Source organism: Electrona antarctica (genome assembly GCF_951216825.1).
Source record: "Electrona antarctica genome assembly, chromosome: 17".
In the NCBI taxonomy this organism is placed as follows: domain Eukaryota; kingdom Metazoa; phylum Chordata; class Actinopteri; order Myctophiformes; family Myctophidae; genus Electrona; species Electrona antarctica.
In genome coordinates this window covers 9,089,914-9,107,381 of record NC_136798.1, presented here as the reverse complement: position 1 = coordinate 9,107,381, position 17,468 = coordinate 9,089,914, and the positions used below count along the sequence as shown (strand labels likewise).

The 17,468-nt window shown below is 45.6% G+C and overlaps 1 protein-coding gene across 2 annotated transcripts in view; it reads right to left on the bottom strand.

The window, feature by feature from the left end:
• ccdc85cb (coiled-coil domain containing 85C, b) overlaps positions 1-17,109 on the bottom strand; it is a 64,264-nt gene extending 47,155 nt beyond the window's left edge. For both annotated transcript variants that reach the window (XM_079526952.1, XM_079526953.1), the window contains exons 1-2: positions 16,185-17,109; positions 14,968-15,508 (exon numbers count right to left, since the gene is read on the bottom strand). In XM_079526952.1, the coding sequence (XP_079383078.1) occupies positions 14,968-15,508; positions 16,185-16,376 (733 nt within the window). In that variant the 5' untranslated portion in view covers positions 16,377-17,109. The remainder of the gene's footprint in view (positions 1-14,967; positions 15,509-16,184) is intronic.
• Between the last annotated feature and the right edge of the window lie 359 nt (positions 17,110-17,468).

The following is a 17,468-nucleotide window of genomic DNA, read 5'->3' as shown; positions in this document are numbered from 1 at the left end:
AATACCGTGGTGTCCCTGATCTGTGGCCGCAAACGTTTGGCAAAAATAGCCAAATCTTCAATGCGTTGCAAGCTTATCGGCTCATTTCAGCTAAAAGATTTGGCATGGAGGGAAAGAAAAACAAGCAGAGCAAGTGCAGAGCCCTAGGATACCCTGGTCAACGAAGTACATACAGTAGGGTTTAAGTGGTTAACTTTAATTTAGGCCTGACGTCGAAATTTATAAAATGTCTTCTAAATCCTGACAGTTTGTCAGGATTTGCGCCACATTTTCACGATTTTTCAAAAATAGCAGACCTACAAGCTCGTGGCGCGCTATGAGCTTGTAGATCTGCTTTTTTCAATAGCTAAATTATAACATAATGTTTAAAACACCAAAAGGGGTTCCCGCCCAAAGGCACATCTTTTCAAATGTGGGTACGCGGGCTAATTAGTGTCAATTTGGGGGTCCTTGGCATGAAAAGGTTTGAGAACCACTGGGTTAGTACACCTACTGGTTGACAAACGCTGTCTGAAGCTTATAGTGCAATAGCTGCCTTCTTGGAAGAGCGGAGACACGGCTCTTACTCCCAGGTAGATCATCAACACAAAGTTACGGATCGCAGCTTTAAAGCAAACAAACTACTATAAAGATTCCATCTCTTCCATTCTCTGCCTTGTGTCATCCCCTTTAATGGATACCATGCATGCGCGCGCTTCAAAACTCCCATGAACCAAATCCTTCTTTGCGCTCTTTCAACATCGCTCACTTCCATCCTCCATCCATCAATCTATCACATTGCGCTTAAAAGCCAACGCTGTGGCAAGACAGAGTGGCTCCAGAGACAAGCAGCGGCAGCCTGCGTGTGACCAGACATGATCTGTGCTTCTGCTAAAACCCATGGCTGTCTCCGATAGTGGTTAAAGACGGGGGGCTGTAGGGGGGAGGCACAAGTTAACTTCAAAATAAAATGCATGCCGCGTGGACGTCCCATGGCGCTCAACCAGTACGAGCCGAGGAGCATTAGCTGCCATGACTGCAGTCTAGCGCTGCAATGTTGGGAGTACAGTAGAGTACATTGCAAATGAAATGACAGAATACATTTCTACGAGTGCTCTCGCTCTCCCTCTTTTAACCAATTTTGGGCGGGAACCCCTTTTGGTGTTAGCATTATGTTGTGTTTTAGCTATTGAAAAATAGCAGATCAACAAGCTCATAGCGCGCCACCGAGTGGCGCGCTACAAGCTTGTAGATCTGCTATTTTTTTTAAATCAAAGAACCACTGACATAGAAACATAGCTTTTTCAGAAAACTGTCGGGATGTAGAAGACATTTTTAGAATCTGATCTCAGGTCAAAATGGGTTAAAGTCTCTGCATCAGTTTCTCAGATCATTCAGAAAAGCTCCCCTTTTCTGTGAGCCTGCATTTTCATGTTATTGGCCGTCACCTAAGCACTTTACAATGGCCATGCAGTCACATCAGAGGGATCAAACGCTCATCATCAGTGCATACCTGAGAGAGAGATATGATATGATTTTGATCAGCCGATATCATTTACAGTCAAGCACGGGTATTAAAGTGGGATGTGGTGGCCTTAAAGTGGGATGTGGTGGCCTTAAAACCGTTTCTATGTTTTATTGGAGTTTGGAAGAGGTGCCAGATTGTCACTGTGTGTCATATAAACTGAACTACGGTAACTCACACACTTCGAAGTTGGTGAATGTCTACCGTGTACTTTGTACAACCAGTGTCATAAACATTGGTGCATGTCAAGGTTCAAGATGCTTATTGCCATGACATCTCTCTGGCTTTCAGCACTGCAGTGTACAGTACAGTATAGTGCTGAGCTCCCACACGGAACAGAAAGACTGGAGAGCACTATATGCACAGAAATGGTATTTATTATTATTATTTCTCTGTTCTGATCTGAATTACCAGCAAAAGGCTGTAAATGTCAAAGGGAGCTGTGTTTAGTTTACATCACGCTTGTTCTCCCCCCACCCCCCCCCTAACAGCAGTGATATTCACAGATTTGTGTGATGCCGTTTCAAATGAGTTTGACCCGTTACCACCAAAACACTGCTTTCATCTTATGCACTTGTCTTCCTCTGTTGTTGTAACAAGAGCACAAATTGTTGCCAAATAGGACAAATTACGCCCGATGTCTACTTTGTCACATGTTGACAAGTAGCAGATCTACAAGCTCACAATCGCATCTTTTTTTCCATTATCATTTCATTTATTGGAGAAGTTGGACGTTTGCAGTGGTATTGCATTTTTTTGCATGCATTTAATCATAAATGGTTGATATTTGCAGAACAGAGAAGCATAAGACTTGAGTTTTTTTATCCTTACTGTAACAAAATTGAGCAGAACCGTGACTTAAAAAACCCCATTTAAACCCTAGTCAACCCCTTGGTTGACTAGGGTCCCCCAGGGGCTCTACATACCAGGTATGCTCCCAATTATCTTCACCGAAAATAGCACATCTTGTGAGCTTGTAGATCCCTCATTTATGACGGACGTTCGCCCCCCAGAACAGGGACACAAAATGCAATATCCTTTCACATACCGTGGCGTCTATTGACTACTGAGAGCTCACCTCATTCCCAACAGAGATAGAGGGGGACATTTGTGGACATGACACGCAAACTTAGCCTCGCGTTGGTAGGCTGCATCAAGTGCAAACAAACATGCTCACAAGAACGCACACACACGCTCACGCACACACACACACACACACACACACACACACACACACACACACACACACACACACACACACAAACACAGACACGTCTCCCAACACTACATGGATTACAGTGCCTTGATAAGACCTTTTGTATGGCTCTGTGTCTAATATAGTCCCAGAGCAGCACCAGATAGAGCTGGCAGCAGTCTGGAAGACTTCTAATACCTCTCAGACAGCAGTCTGAAAGACTTCTAATACCTCTCAGACAGATGACTGGAACGCTTACTTGATATATAATTGGTTGTGCGAGGGTGTAGCTCGCTAAGAACAGCTGATCTTCAAGCTCACAATCGAGCCACGTTGTGGGCTTGTAGACCGCCGGCGCCGACCGGCTATTGTCGTCGCTGAACGATAAAGTATAAATAAAGTAAACCAGGCTTCGGACTGACTAACTGATGATCAGGCAATGGAGCAGACAAAGTCCTCAGTCCACCAGGGTTCCCCTGGCAACTGTTACTGTTTACTTTCCGGTCAATTTGCAAAAGCGGGCCCCACATTTTTGGAAGTCCATCCCCAAACAGCTAAAAAAAATAACTATGAAATTATCCAAATTAACTGAAATGAAAACAAAAATAACTTTCATAATCTCGCCTTCCCAAACAAGCTCTCGGCTATGGCTACATTAGACATTTCAACGCTTGTTTGAATCCCTGGTATTAGAGAGTAGGAGATGAGTTGGGATTGCAGTTTTAAAGAATATCACCCAAAATGCCTACAGCTGTATGTAGGTTGTGAAATGCTGAGGGGAGGGTTTTTCTCAGCTGAATAATGAACAGCATGAATAACCCAACACCCCCCTCGCAAACTTTAATTTTGTCATTTGCTATGCAGTCAATACTCACGGCTTCCATTATATAGAAAGACCCCCAACCGATCTATTCTGTTCAGAGGGACTGAATGGGCATTTCTCTCCCTCCCTCCTTCCCTCTCTCGCTCACACACACACACACACACACACACACACACACAGACACACACACACACACACAGTCACGCGACACAAATGCACAACTTGGATTCGGACAACAGTAGTAGACAGATGGCCACAGCATTCTTGATGCTAAGAGTGGTGCAGGGGTTGGGGGGGGGGGGGGGGGTGGAGGTCCTCAGCTTGACCCCCCAAACTCCTAACCTCCTTCACTGTAATGAAGAAGACCCCAGCAGACCACTAAAGATGTACCCCTGCCCTCTACTCCCCCCCCCCCCCCCCCCCCCTCCCCACTCCGCCAACCAAAGCAAAACTCTAGCACGCACGTCTCAATCTGGACCTGCAGATTTTTTTTCACAGAGCCACAATTTCTTTGACATTCCCACACTCTGATATCACTCTCCCGCGCACACACACACACACACACACACACACACACACACACACACACACACTACGTGTGCTGTACTACTACGCACAAGTACACAGAATCCCCCCCCTCTTCCCAGCTGAATCAGCACACGGCTGGCTTTTTCTCCCCAGGCTTTTCCAGTAACACAAAAACTTTAGACGAGAAAAGGTCTGCATCGAGGCCCAGCCCAAGGCAAAACTGAAACATGCCCCCCCCCCCCTCCTCCTCCCCAAAGTCTCCCAGTCCAGACTTGGCAATGGACAGAGGGGAGAGACGACGGCACTGGGCCTGGCCTGCAAAAGGAAATTAGTTGTCAGTAAAGTGGAGCAAGGTTACCTAAAACCGCTCCGAAAACACTTCCCAAAAGATGGAGCAACAGCGTTCAGGCTCGGACAACTCACTCCAGATGTTCCGATCGCTGCACAAACTCAAACACATTATCTCATCCATCTAACTGGGAGGGGCAGCAAGCAAGTCATAGTTCACATTCTTTTCTCCTGTGCCGCTTGTGCTTTAGTGGCCCAGTGGTTACGTTTGACCTCTGGTTTGGTTTGTGAACTTGTGACCATCTGGACTTGGCGTCGATCGAGCCTGATCCAAAATGTCAACTAATCACAGTATTTAACAAAGCTGTATGTGCCGCACAACCTTTCTACAGACACATCGACTTTTCAAAGAGAATGAAATGCACCATTCCCACAGAAAAAAAAGAACCCTGCTCTTTGACCCTGGAGCATCCCCATTTTTCAAACCTTTCAGCCATGCAAAGCATGAACTCAAACTAGAAGCATTTGGACCTTCCAACCCATATTTTTAAATACTCCGAGTGTCAGAGAAAACTATAATGGATATCAGTTGGAGTCAAGGTCGGGGAGTCGGGGACAGCTGACAGACTGTGCCGTCTAAAATGCAGCCAGGGTGAAGCAGCCACATGCTGACTCCGGTCTCCGATGATAGTGATGACCAAAAGGGAAACAGCTGACGGGCAGAAAGGTCCAGATGAGCCCTCGCCCCTATCTAGGCCTCGAGAGGAGCTGCTGAAGAGGACGTCGGTCGAGGAGTTGCTGACTTCTGGCGACCCCTGGGAGGACACTGTCCACCTGGTGAAGGTCGTGTCGTGCAGACAGAATCAGATTGCTGATGCTGAAATTTACAGAGTGGGGTCGAGGTTTTTGTCATCTTGCCCCTTGGTAAAACTGACTAACACAGCAGTCCCTCAGTGCGTACACACACACACACCTTTTGCTTCTTCATCAACTATTTGCATCTCATAAATGACATACTGTAGATCAATAAGGTAGCTGCCAGGCTTGCTGTGCCACTCTTATCAAAATCTTGTATGGTCAGCAAAGTCCAGGTTCAGAACAGAGGACAACACGAGAGACACTCTGGACCGGGCGGTGTCTGGACTTATTTAACTTATTAAGTTATTGAAAAACCTCCAGAGGCCCGGTGCCTGGTCCCCTACGTCATTTGATTGGTCGGGGGCCAATCTATAGCTTATAGCTGATTCAGTTTAGATAAGACATTAGAGGCCAAATATGTATTGGGTGCGATGGTGTGTTGTAGTGTCAGCGGTTTGACTTTGTGATCAAAGTGCTCTTTGATTCTTTCAATTCTCAGTAGGGGGAAGCATGTTGTTTTGGTTACATTTAGGTTATTAACTAATGTTGGTTACAGTAGGGGACAGTTGGTAAGGACGGGGAGGGCGTGCATACTGGAGGTGGGTTGCTGTGATTAAAGTTATGGTAAGGACGGGGAGGGCGTGCATACTGGAGGTGGTTTAGCCTGGCTAATAAGCCAGACTCAAATCACACTGTTGTGTGGTATTTGAGTCTGGAGATGCTGTGTATGGATCTTGTTTCCAGGGGGGCGGGTTCAAACATTTTCTCTTTGACGCAATTGAACGTCACTGTACCAAAGCCCGCCCATATTGCATACCGTGTCCCGATTGGCCACACCAGGTCTCTGGTGTAGGAAATGGGCGTACAATTGAGCCTCTCCAGACCGCAATCCGCTGGCAGGCAATTTTGTTTTTGCCAACGGCTGATTCGGTCTGGCTTATTAGCCAGGCTAGAGGTGGTTATGGTAAGGACGGGCAGGGCGTGCCGACAGTGCATACTGGAGGTGGGTTGGAAATTGCATACATGCAATCGTAGGCCACCTCTAACGTCTTTCAATAACGCCACAGGCTGTCTCTCCTGCAACCACATTTAATTAACTTCACTATCTTTTATCTTGCGTTCGTGAACTTAATTTGTACCCGTATTCAATGTGAACCACACGGCTTTCATGGGAAGTATTCACAGGGGAGACAGAAGAGAAGGAAAGGTGCTCAATGACATCATTGAAATAATAATAGTAATAATAATAATAATAACAACACACGTTAATGTTATTTGGGGACAGCAAGCAGTACAACACATACATCACGCACTAACATGCGGTCACTCGCATGCACAGTTGACCTCACTGTGGCTGGCATCATTGTGCACGGGTCACCCGCCATGCAGGCCGACCATGCCCAAAACCCTACCCTCCAGCCCCCATCCATCCTCTACTTCCCTCCGCATCAGTGACTCTGAGGCCGAGCCTGGGTGCCGTGCACTCGGCTGCCTGACTGATCATTGTCGTTGCCGGGGCGACCGAGGGACCCAGCCCCTTTTAGCAGCAGCCCACTGCCCAGTGATCAGAAGAATGGCATGCATTTAGAGAGGGGGGGAGGGCAGGGAGGGCGACAGGCAGACAAGATATATAGGCAAAGAGAAACACACAGAGACAAGAGAGGGGGGGAAAAGGACTCAAACTGCCAGAGTCCCTAGATCCTTTGAATAACATGCTAGACCCTACATCCTTTGACTGACATGATAGACAACATTTCTATGCAGCCCATAGAAGAAAAAAACAAAAGAGCTTGTATAGAATTAGCTGCCAGCATACATGCAGTACAGCACAGCTACGGATTACCACTGCACAAGCTGTGTTCTATCCAACTCTCACCATGCAGTGATCACCTCCAGTAGTACATGGAGTACATTATAACATCTAGGTCAACATAAACTCTGCACTGACTAAAGTGGAGCAGCATAGGTTATACATGCTTAGTTAACTATAGAAAGAAATGCAGTTTGTTGCTTTATGGATCAACTAATACATTTGGGTACCGATATACCATCAAATATAGCATGCTGGAATTCTAAAAAGACTGCAAATTATTGCTGTGACAATCTTAAAGGAGCAAAGCGTTTATATTTTACAGTGTACGGTCAGGCCAGAATCTACAGTATAACCGCATTCTGTCGGGACAAGCGGTGCGCTACTGGGAACGAACACGAACGGACAGCAGATCAGACAGGATGGAGAGAGGGAACGATGGAGGGGGTGGATGGAGAGAGATGGACGACCACACAACAGTGATGGGAGCAGACAGAGGCAGAGACGGAGAGAGGTGGAGGAAAAGGGGAAGATAAGCCTGCTCGTCTCCAAGAGAGTAAGGACGGAACGAAAGGAAACTGTGAGGAAGGAAATGATGAACGGATAGTGGGAGAGAGAGAGAGTAGTCCGAGAGGGATGGGTATGGTGGGGGTAGTCCCCTTCACTTTGTTCCATTTCCTCTTTCTCTCTCCATGCATTTGTTTTCCTGCGGCTGCACTAAACGAAGAGACCCATTTTTGCATTTGTTTTCTCCAGGAATGTGGGGCGTCCTGACAGGCTGGCTTTTCATTGACAATACACAGCTAAGAGTTACCCCTGTGGCTGTCTCTCTAAAGCAGTCCTGTGTGTGTGCGTGTGTGTTTGCGCGTGTGTGTGTGTGTGCATGCGTGCGTGCGTTATCTGGATTATCAGTCAGCCAGGCCTGGACTCACAAGGAGGCAGACAGGGTGCTGGGAAACACAACCCAGAAAGTGTTAAAGAGAAACACAAACAGAGGCAGGCCATCCCATCCCAGCCACACCCCTGGGGAAACTCTCAACACAATACCTGATACAGCTCAGTCACTATATCCATTCAACATGAACTGGATTTCCAGGGTTTCCTCCAAAGACGGAAGAAATTAGATGGCAGAATTATGTCAGCAAAACCTTTTTGCTGATATAAGCCATTTAAAATGTCTGCCTTGTGTGCGACTTTGCAAAAAGGAATCTCTGTATTAATGCTTCACAATAAAGACATTTGAAACAAAGTACGTCTGCCTCATGTCAGAAGTTGGTGAAAGTTAACTTTCCCATTTAAATTGTTTCATTCAGGTCTTTGTGAGAGGTTTTATGACTAACTTTCAAAACTAACTGAAGGGCAAACGGTTCCGTCTATGAAAACTAAGCCAGCAAGCGCCTTAGGACGTAGACACAGACTGTTTCAATTGTGTTCACTAACAGGATATCAGCAAGAGAAACATCCTATTCCTGATAGAAGCCCTTTTTTAGCCCCGCTGGCCCGCTGACACCGACTCCACCACAGCGGAGAGGAAAGCAGCATTGTGCTGTTGATCCGCTGGTTTCCTTTGAACTGTGAACACTGCCAACACGGAGTAACCCAAGGCTGAGTTTTGGCTGCCTGGCTGTGTTTGATTAGTTGTTTGTTTAAGCGGGGCGTAAGCGATATTGATAAATCACGGTCTTCCAAGACGGAACATAGAAGATTTTCCTGGGCTCCAAATGAAAATAAGCCGCGATTTTGAACCAACTTACTGACTAATGTTAGCAACAACAAAACAAACATTTCCATAGTTGCACTATGAAGGTGAAACTCCCCACCCCATATTTGGTGGTGGTGGTGGGGGGGGGTCACTGTGGCACCTCATAGGCCTACAAACTACATGTACGCACGTCGCACACAGCCAATAAAACTGCTACTAAAGTGTAAAGGTCACAGCGTTAAAACAGACTCTATTTTATGACTTCTCAGTCAGTCTAATTGGGACTAATTTGAGCCCAATTTGTGCCTACGCGGTTGGATTTATGGGCTGATTCAACAGAGTGACTAAATGTAGGAACCCACACTGGGACATGGCACAATTCTCACAAGGTCATTGTGAGCCCTTTCCTTTGATGTCATAACAAAATATCATAGAGATCCAATTCATGGTTAACCCGTGTCACACTAAAGCCCTAAACCTCATTCTTCTGTTCTGTGCATCACACATATCTCTGGTTTCTTTCCAAGGGAGATTGCATCGAATTGCATATCAACGACAGACTCCATGGTAACGCAGTCAGAAAAATAATATAGGACAGAGGAAGGGGGGGGGGGGGGGGGGGGGGTACTGTATGAGCTATCCATCAGTGTCATTTTAGCCCAGGGTCTCCTGTGTTCAACAAAAGTCACTGTAGGACCGCATTGGACTACTCTCTGGCCTGTGGCATGCATGCACGTGCATGTTTACATGGACAGACGCATTAATGCTGGTCTTTCCATTGACTAATTTCATTCCCATAACTCTCACCCTGACTAGCCTAACCCCATTTCTAACCTGAAAACTATATGCCCTAATCCTAAAATAGCCATTTTGAAAAGAGAGCTTCAAAATGCCACCAGCATTCTATCCCCGCGAGAACATTTGTGGTTTTCCTGAAGCTATAGCTGCTAGTAGACATACATACAGTACAGTACACACACCAGCTCATGTGAGCAGGGTAGATTAACTACAACATTCCTACAGTAAATAGTTCCTTTCCTCTTATTTGGATTATACCCAAATATGACAGACAGGACAGCTGGACTGCGATATTATATGGCTGTACATGCTTATGTGTTACAGCCTCAATTGTGCCATCAAGGTTGATTTATTACATTATAGGATTCAAGGATTATAGAAGTTTTAATTTATTCACGGCTGTTTCATTATCAAGATACTGGACTTTGTTCTGTTGCGCCAAAACATAGCCCAGTGTATAATGCATGTATGTAATCATTCTACATAGTAACATCCTGAAAATGTTATGATGATGATGAGTTAATTTAAGTTCTATTAAACTCAGACTTTTGCTGGTGCCTATAGTTTTATTTATTTTTTCCAGCCAGTGTCAATTGTAATGTAATGTAATGTAATCCTGGGCGCTACACTCCCTCTGCCAACCTGGGGAGAGCAATGGACTGACCTCATGCTTCCTTCTATGCATGAGGAGTCCAAGCCACTTCTTTTCACCTGACAGGGGGGAGTTTCCCCGGTTGGACGTAGCGCATGGAAGGAACACGTTATTTCCAACCACTTCCTTTCCCCTTCAACAGGTGCCCCGACAGGCCAGGGGGAGGCAGTATAGAGACCAGGATTACTGCATGTTTTTTGTGAGGGTACCACTACCTACCCTAGGGGACACGGGGAGAACATGCAAATTCCACACAGTTTCTAAAACAAGTATTAACCATAAAGTCAAGAGTGGCTCATTATGACAAACACAGCATTACCCTGCCAAAGTTGTTTATTGTCCACAACCAAAATAGAAAGCCTTGTTTAAAGTTTAGAATCTCAACCCACAGCTTGAGAAACACGACTTATAAAAATTGGTTGGAGAACAAATGCGTCCCAGCCCTGTTTCTTTTTGTTCCAAAGCAATACGAGTGGCAAAATATGGTTATTCCAGGTCAGATTTTTTTTTTCTGCTTATTTTGTTTGTTTCCCCCAAAAGGAATGAAAGGAATCTTTGCGGAACGGGCTGCATATTTCAAACACCTCAGTGCAGAAACATTGTCCGTCCAGTCCTCTGTGGCTTCTGGCAGTTAGAAGGCAGGGGAATGTGTGAGGTCTGTTTAAGGTCAACAGGCGTTTTTTTCTTCTTTTTTTTAAACAGAGAGTCTTATCAGCTCATCTGTCTTACATTATGTCAAAGCAGCACGTTAGGCCAGTTACTCATCTGAAATGGTGCTTCTCAACTCGTAGTTCATTCACAAATTGTACAGTGATGGTCGTGGGGTCATTGTCACTCCATCTTAAATATAGCTGCTAAAGTGGGTTTACTGTTTGATTCACAGTGGGTACAGCACTCCTAAACTATAGGATATAATAGACATTTTCCCCCTTCATGTGAAAAGTCAGTTGCAACTTAGTCTGATCATATATCCTTGCTATACTCAGGCCAAGCCACACCAGATGTCAGTTCTCTCTACAGGGCAAGTGAAGCCTCTGTGACAGCATCGTATTTCAGTGGGTCTTTTGACTGGAATCGGGTTCCAGGACCACCGAAAGTGAATGCAGACATTGAGACATCTGGAAACAGAACGAGAGAGAAAGAACTAATGTAGCTTATTAAAAACAGCAGTGCTCTGTGTGCTTTATGCGCTGTGTTGAGTCACTTGTTAAAGTCACGCTGGGCAGATCGTACAATAGCATTACATACTGTATGAGCAAACACACGTGCATAGCCCAATGGACGGAAATGCTGGGGTGTGGCAAGGCGGGGTCAACAGTGTCAACGCACAACAAATTAAATTAAAGAGAGTGCAGCGCGATGTGTCCAAACCCCAACCTCCTCCTGGCACAATATAACGGCCCCCCAACCTCCTCCTGACACAATATACGGCCCCCCAACCTCCCAGCCAACCCCCTACCACCATTTCAGTCACTCCCCCAAACACTACCAAGCCACTTTGAGGGTCTTTTGTTAAGCTCAGCATAACATCCCTCTCCCTTTGAGTGTGCTTATGTGTGTGTGTGTGTGTGTGTGTGGGGGGGGGCATGGAACTTGGAAGATGGACGTTTTTGGGAAGAAAAACAAAGTGTGGGTGGGATGTGTATCCGTCTAAAAAGGATGGTCGATAAAAATGAAGCATTGAATTACAGGTGTGAGGAGACGTTTATACAGTAGAAATTAAAACCACAGATCACAAACAGCCTGGTGCCTTTATTTTACCCCCCCCCCCCCCCCCCACACACAGATGCTGTTCATTTAGCACTCGAATGGCGATTCTTGAGTATGTCTGCTAAATACCCAGGGGAATCACTGGCATTTGGGCTGCCGTGTAGCCAGTCTTCTCGACCCCACATACTGTAGGACCGCTTCTGTATAAAACCTGAGTCACCCCAGCAGAAGTAGGAGCCCCTACGCTCGCAAAGCGCCACGTTGAAATGAGTTGCATGCTTTTTGCACATTTTGGAATAGGGCTTGAGTGGTTCAATGAATAAAGTTCAGTTTATGCTTTTATTTGTTACAGCCTCTGGTGACCAATAATATGGAGGGTTGGGACTTTATTAGGGCCTGTGAGAACAATCTAGCAGGAGCCTGGCCTACAGAATTCCACACACAAGTTGGCAGTCATGGCAGACAAATAAAACGCTCACCAAAAACTCAAGAGTGAGGCAATGGTGGTGGCAATGGTTTGATTTGGAGTTTGTGGGTGTCCTTACAGTGCTGTGGTAATACTGTATTCATAGTTTGCCCAACCTGTGCACTCACTTAAGTCTCTTTTGTCCTTTAGTTGTTAGTTGCAATTTGCCAGCTAAGCTTATTCCCCCTGCAGAAAGTGTTTGCTCATGCTAAAGCGTGTGTTTTCTGGGGAGGCATATATGGCATCAGTCTCAGTGTAGTTTGTCCTCAAAATGAACCCAATCTCAAGAGAATGGGGCTTTTCCTTTGCCAGCTGCGTGCATTCACAGCATCCATCTGAATGTTGACAATGATTGAACATCAAGAGCTAGAGTTTCAGGGACACACAATGTCACAAAAAAGACACCTCTAGTCTAGACAACTAGCCGATTAGAGAGGTGATGGGGCACTACATGCACAATATTGCTTATGTATATTCCCCAAACGCTGCCCAGAAATTGCCACAGATGCCCCAGAGCAGCTCCAGGCAGGCAGGCACACACACAGAGAACCTCTCATCATAGTTGGCTAGCCTCTTGCAGAGCCAAACTGTAAAAATCTTCCACCTATGAGAGGTTTTGCTAGCATGATGACATGGAATTATTTATTTCCCACCCTACCCAACAGATCATGGTGAGTTATTGGTCCATGTGCTGGCTAATCTGAGGCTTAGAGTGCTAGATTCCTGTTCCATTGCAGCGTTTTCATCTCTCTCTCTCTCTCTCTCTCTCTCTTCTGAAACAGGGACATTGATTTCTGGTCCCGTGCAGTGCATACAATTCTTTTAAATGACACATGGCTCGTGTGCCCTTCGTGCTCCTCCACAGCCGAAGACAAAGACAATAATCATTGGACAACTCCAAAAATCAATTTCTCTGAGCCCATCTAAAACTAATTAAGATAAGCCCTCTTCCTGAAGAACCGCAAGAGCAGTGACCTAAATCACAACAGATTCCTCTGATTTGGCGAGTGAGGTATTGACAAGGCCACTTAAGCATGCTTGTGTGTGTGTGTGTGTGTGTGTGTGTGTGTGTGTGTGTGTGTGTGTGTGTGTGTGTGTGTGTGTGTGTGTGTGTGTGTGTGTGTGTGTGTGTGTCATAAGCACCCCAATCAAGACTTAGTGGTGACTGAGGATAAGCTGAGACCTCACTCTAATCCGTAGCATTTATTTTCATCAGCATATGGTGTTTGTTTTCATCACGGGCCGGCCTACTGTACGATCTTCATCTATGACCAATGACCAGGATATTAGGCATCGAGCATGTTTCTCTCTGTGTGTGTGTGTGTGTGTGTGTGTGTGTGTGTGTGTGTGTGTGTGTGTGTGTGTGTACTGTAGAGCCAGACCAATATAATGGCTTTGGAGACTTATCTTTTTAGATGTTTCTGCCGTGAGCTGGCACCACTATTTAAGACTGGTGTGCGTTTAGCATCCTTATGCACAGTGTTTAACATACAGTATCAGTATTTTTTTACATGGTTATTGGCAATTATGCAGCCAATGTTTTGTTAGCCACTTTCAAAGTGGCATCCCTATTGTGGTCATTATAGTAGGTAGGGTTTTTAAAAAATTGCAAAATAGCTGATCTACAAGCTCAAAACTCTGCTACACGTATATGTGCTACCAGAAACTCATTTGTTGGTGTGGGTTTATAGAATTGTCAGCTTGACAAAACAATAACATGCAGTCGGTCAATTTTCCTAGTTGGTCTGTGTCTCAGAGGATGGCTGCGGTCACTTCAGAAACCCACCTACCACTACCAGTGACATCATCATTAGGCAGGTTTATTATAAAATTATTTTTTATTTGTATTAACGTGAGAACAATGGCTTCCATTATAGCATGCTAACTTTCCACGAATAGATTTCGATGATGTCACTGGTAGGCGGGTTTCTGAACAGTCTACAGCCCTCCTCCGTGACTCAGAGTGAGTAGACAAAAATGGTATCATATTATAATGAGCATTAGTGAGGACCAATTATATGAAGATAAGATAGGTTGAAAATGGATAAAGTTGTTCTTTAAGCAATGAGCTGAATTCCAAAGAATGGAAAAGATTTACCAGTGTATAACCACAAAACAAAAGGCCAACCTCACTGTATGTATCTGACATCTCACACAGGGCAGGGCAGCAGCAGCAGCAGCAACTACACTGAAAGCTTTTGTTTATAAACGCACTCACTTATTAGTCATTAGTAAATGCGTTTTATAAATGTTGCAATGCAACACGGTGTGTGTGTAAGCATTACTTCCAGACCAGTCGCCAGACAACATTCCAGTGTGCCAAATCTCTCCTGCCAATCATCTTCAACTGACATTTCGAACTCAACATGAGATAAACAAACGTGTCGATTTCAAATGTCACACCTGGGCCACCAGCCGAGACTGTGCCTGTGTGCATGGATGCGAGTATATGGGACCTGCATCGCATGTCTTCATACCACAGTGGACCCCCAGGTGTCCTTGAACATGGGGCGCGTCTTATGGGGGTCTGTGGCCTAATAATGCATAACAAAGTTACGATCACTGGCCGTGGCCTATTGGGCCTACAGGTGTTAAGATATCTGCACTGTCAACAAGTAAGTATGTGAACTTACCATTGAGTCCATTAGGGATGCTCCTGTGGTGGTGACTCTGAGGCGTCGACAGATCATCCATGGACCTCCTCGTCATGGTGCCCAGCTTACCGCTCTCCACACCGGGCTTGTTGTGCGTGTGGCCGTGGCTGTGATTGTGGTGGTCGGGGCTGCCGCCGCTGCCAGTGCTCGAGGTGCTACTACCGTCCCCGACGTCCCTGACGGTGCCGGTGCCCCCGTTCAGGTTGCTCAGGCTGGACTGACTGTCTATGGAGCTCCGCGACCCGGCGCCGCTCCTCTCCTCGTCCAGCATCAGGACGATCTCCTTCAGCTCAGAGTTCTCCCGCACCACCACCTCCTGGTTGGCCTCCAGCTCCTTGAGCTTCAGCATGTAGTTGCCCACCTCCTTCCACATGGCGCTGGCCGTGAAGCGGCCGAAGCGCTGCCACTCCCGGGACAGCTTCTTGCCCTTCTGCCGGTCGTCGTCCAGGAAGCAGCAGAGCTCGCGGAGCTCGTGATTGTCGTCCTGGAGCTTCTGGTTGATCTCCTTCAGGTTCCGGATCTAATGGCCAACAATTATACAAATAAAATTCAGATCAATGATTAGCAAGATATTTTCATCTTTTTCCACGAGGGTTGATGTGAAGTTGTGGAATCTTTTCAGGATTGTCACAATTCCAGCCACTCAAATGTCAACAATGTCTGAAATTACTTTGGTCTCTCTTTATGGTTCAGAAATCACTCAACTACAAATCTCATTATGTGATGCCCTCTAATGTGGAATGTTGGTTATCAGGAACACACAAACTTTACTTTGCTGAAATGTACGAAATGTAAGAAATATGCAACATTGTTCAACAATCATGAGCGGGTTAAGATTAAAGGGGGAAAGTCCTTAAATTGTCACTTTACTGACATCTGGGGGACCCCCCTCCCAAAAATAAATCATGTCGGGACCCACAGGTTGTGAACCACTGTGATATATATATAGCCTACTGTGAATATTATATCAAAACAACTATTCTCAATATTGAACTTTCAATGCATTACATTTCACTGTCAACATCATAGGCTTAATCGTACTTTGTGAAATAATATTTCAATCATGTTACTGCATAGTGCATACTAGCCAGGGAAAACACTGTGATGTCTTGCATTCTATCATTCAACTGTTCCAGTTTCTATATAAAAAAACAAACCCCTGAAGAAAACTATTCTAAAACTGTTGTCATGTGTACCTCGTGCAGGTGCACCTGCATCCGCCGGTTGACGTCCTTCATCATGTTCCCGTGCTCGATCATCAGGTTCATCTTCTCGCCGTCGACCCTCCGTAACGTCCTGACCAGGTCCTCTTTGCTGCACCGCAGGAGGTCCTCGTCAGCCAGCTTGCCCAAGTCATCTCTGGGTCCCTCGGACGGGCTTTTAGCCATGACTCCCCTGATCTGCGCTATCCTGCGCTATTCAGTTCCTCAAAGTAGTCAAGTAATTAACTATATAAAGCCTCGTTTAACCAAGCCTCAATTGCGGAATTGAAACAATACGAATACATTGATTGTCCGGGGTTTTAAAGACCTACCCCGCCACACTATAGGGGCCTTTAGTGAAAACCCAAATATTTATGTGGTGTTATGGCAACCCCGTGCATTGGCTGGCGGAGCGCACACTCACACACACTGATATTTGATCAAAAGCAAAATTCCGTTTCAAAAGATGTGTTCAGAAAATAGTATTACATAGTATTCACATCCCGACAGTAGTAAGAAAATGCGAATGTTTTTTTATATACCGATAAAAATCTGAAGGTGTTTCCAATCAGCTCATGGTTCCTCCTCGCCCAGAGACCTGTCAACACCAATGTTCAGTGCTCCTATCATCGTCCTCCTATGCATGTCTTCGCTTGGCATTCCTCCGTTCAAATGACGAGAAAATAGAACACAGCAGCAACCTGTAGGCCTGTGTAAAAAATTAAATCTTTATTCTACATAAAAAAGGGCTTGTTTAAAATTAAACACTACACCACCAGCAGCATAAAACACCAGAACGCCTGTACGATCGACCATGCTGGATAAGCCTCTTTAACCGTCTGGTGGTGGTGGACTAGTAAAAGGATTCAGTCCTTCAAGCCAACAGCTCCCTCCTCCTCCTCCTGCGAACACACTGTGGTTTGAAATCATTCAAGAGGATTCCAGCCCAGACGTCCAATCAAGACGTAGAGGAGTGCTCAGCAGCAGGTACACAGAACCCAGAGTAATCTAGTAAGAGAGTGGCGACACCCATCGTAACAAATGGAACGCGGAAGTGCTCTATCTATCTCAGTGGGATAGTTCCAATGTCTGGAACTATAGCCCATAGGCACCCGCTTTGCGGCGAGATCAAAGCGTGTCGCCACTCTCTTACTATTCCACTCGATACAGAACCACCACAACGCAGTGGTTCGGCCCACTTAAAGCAACAGCGACTCTACTCTACTAATAGCGTATAGTAGCCTATTTCATTATAATACGTGATAACACTTATTAGTA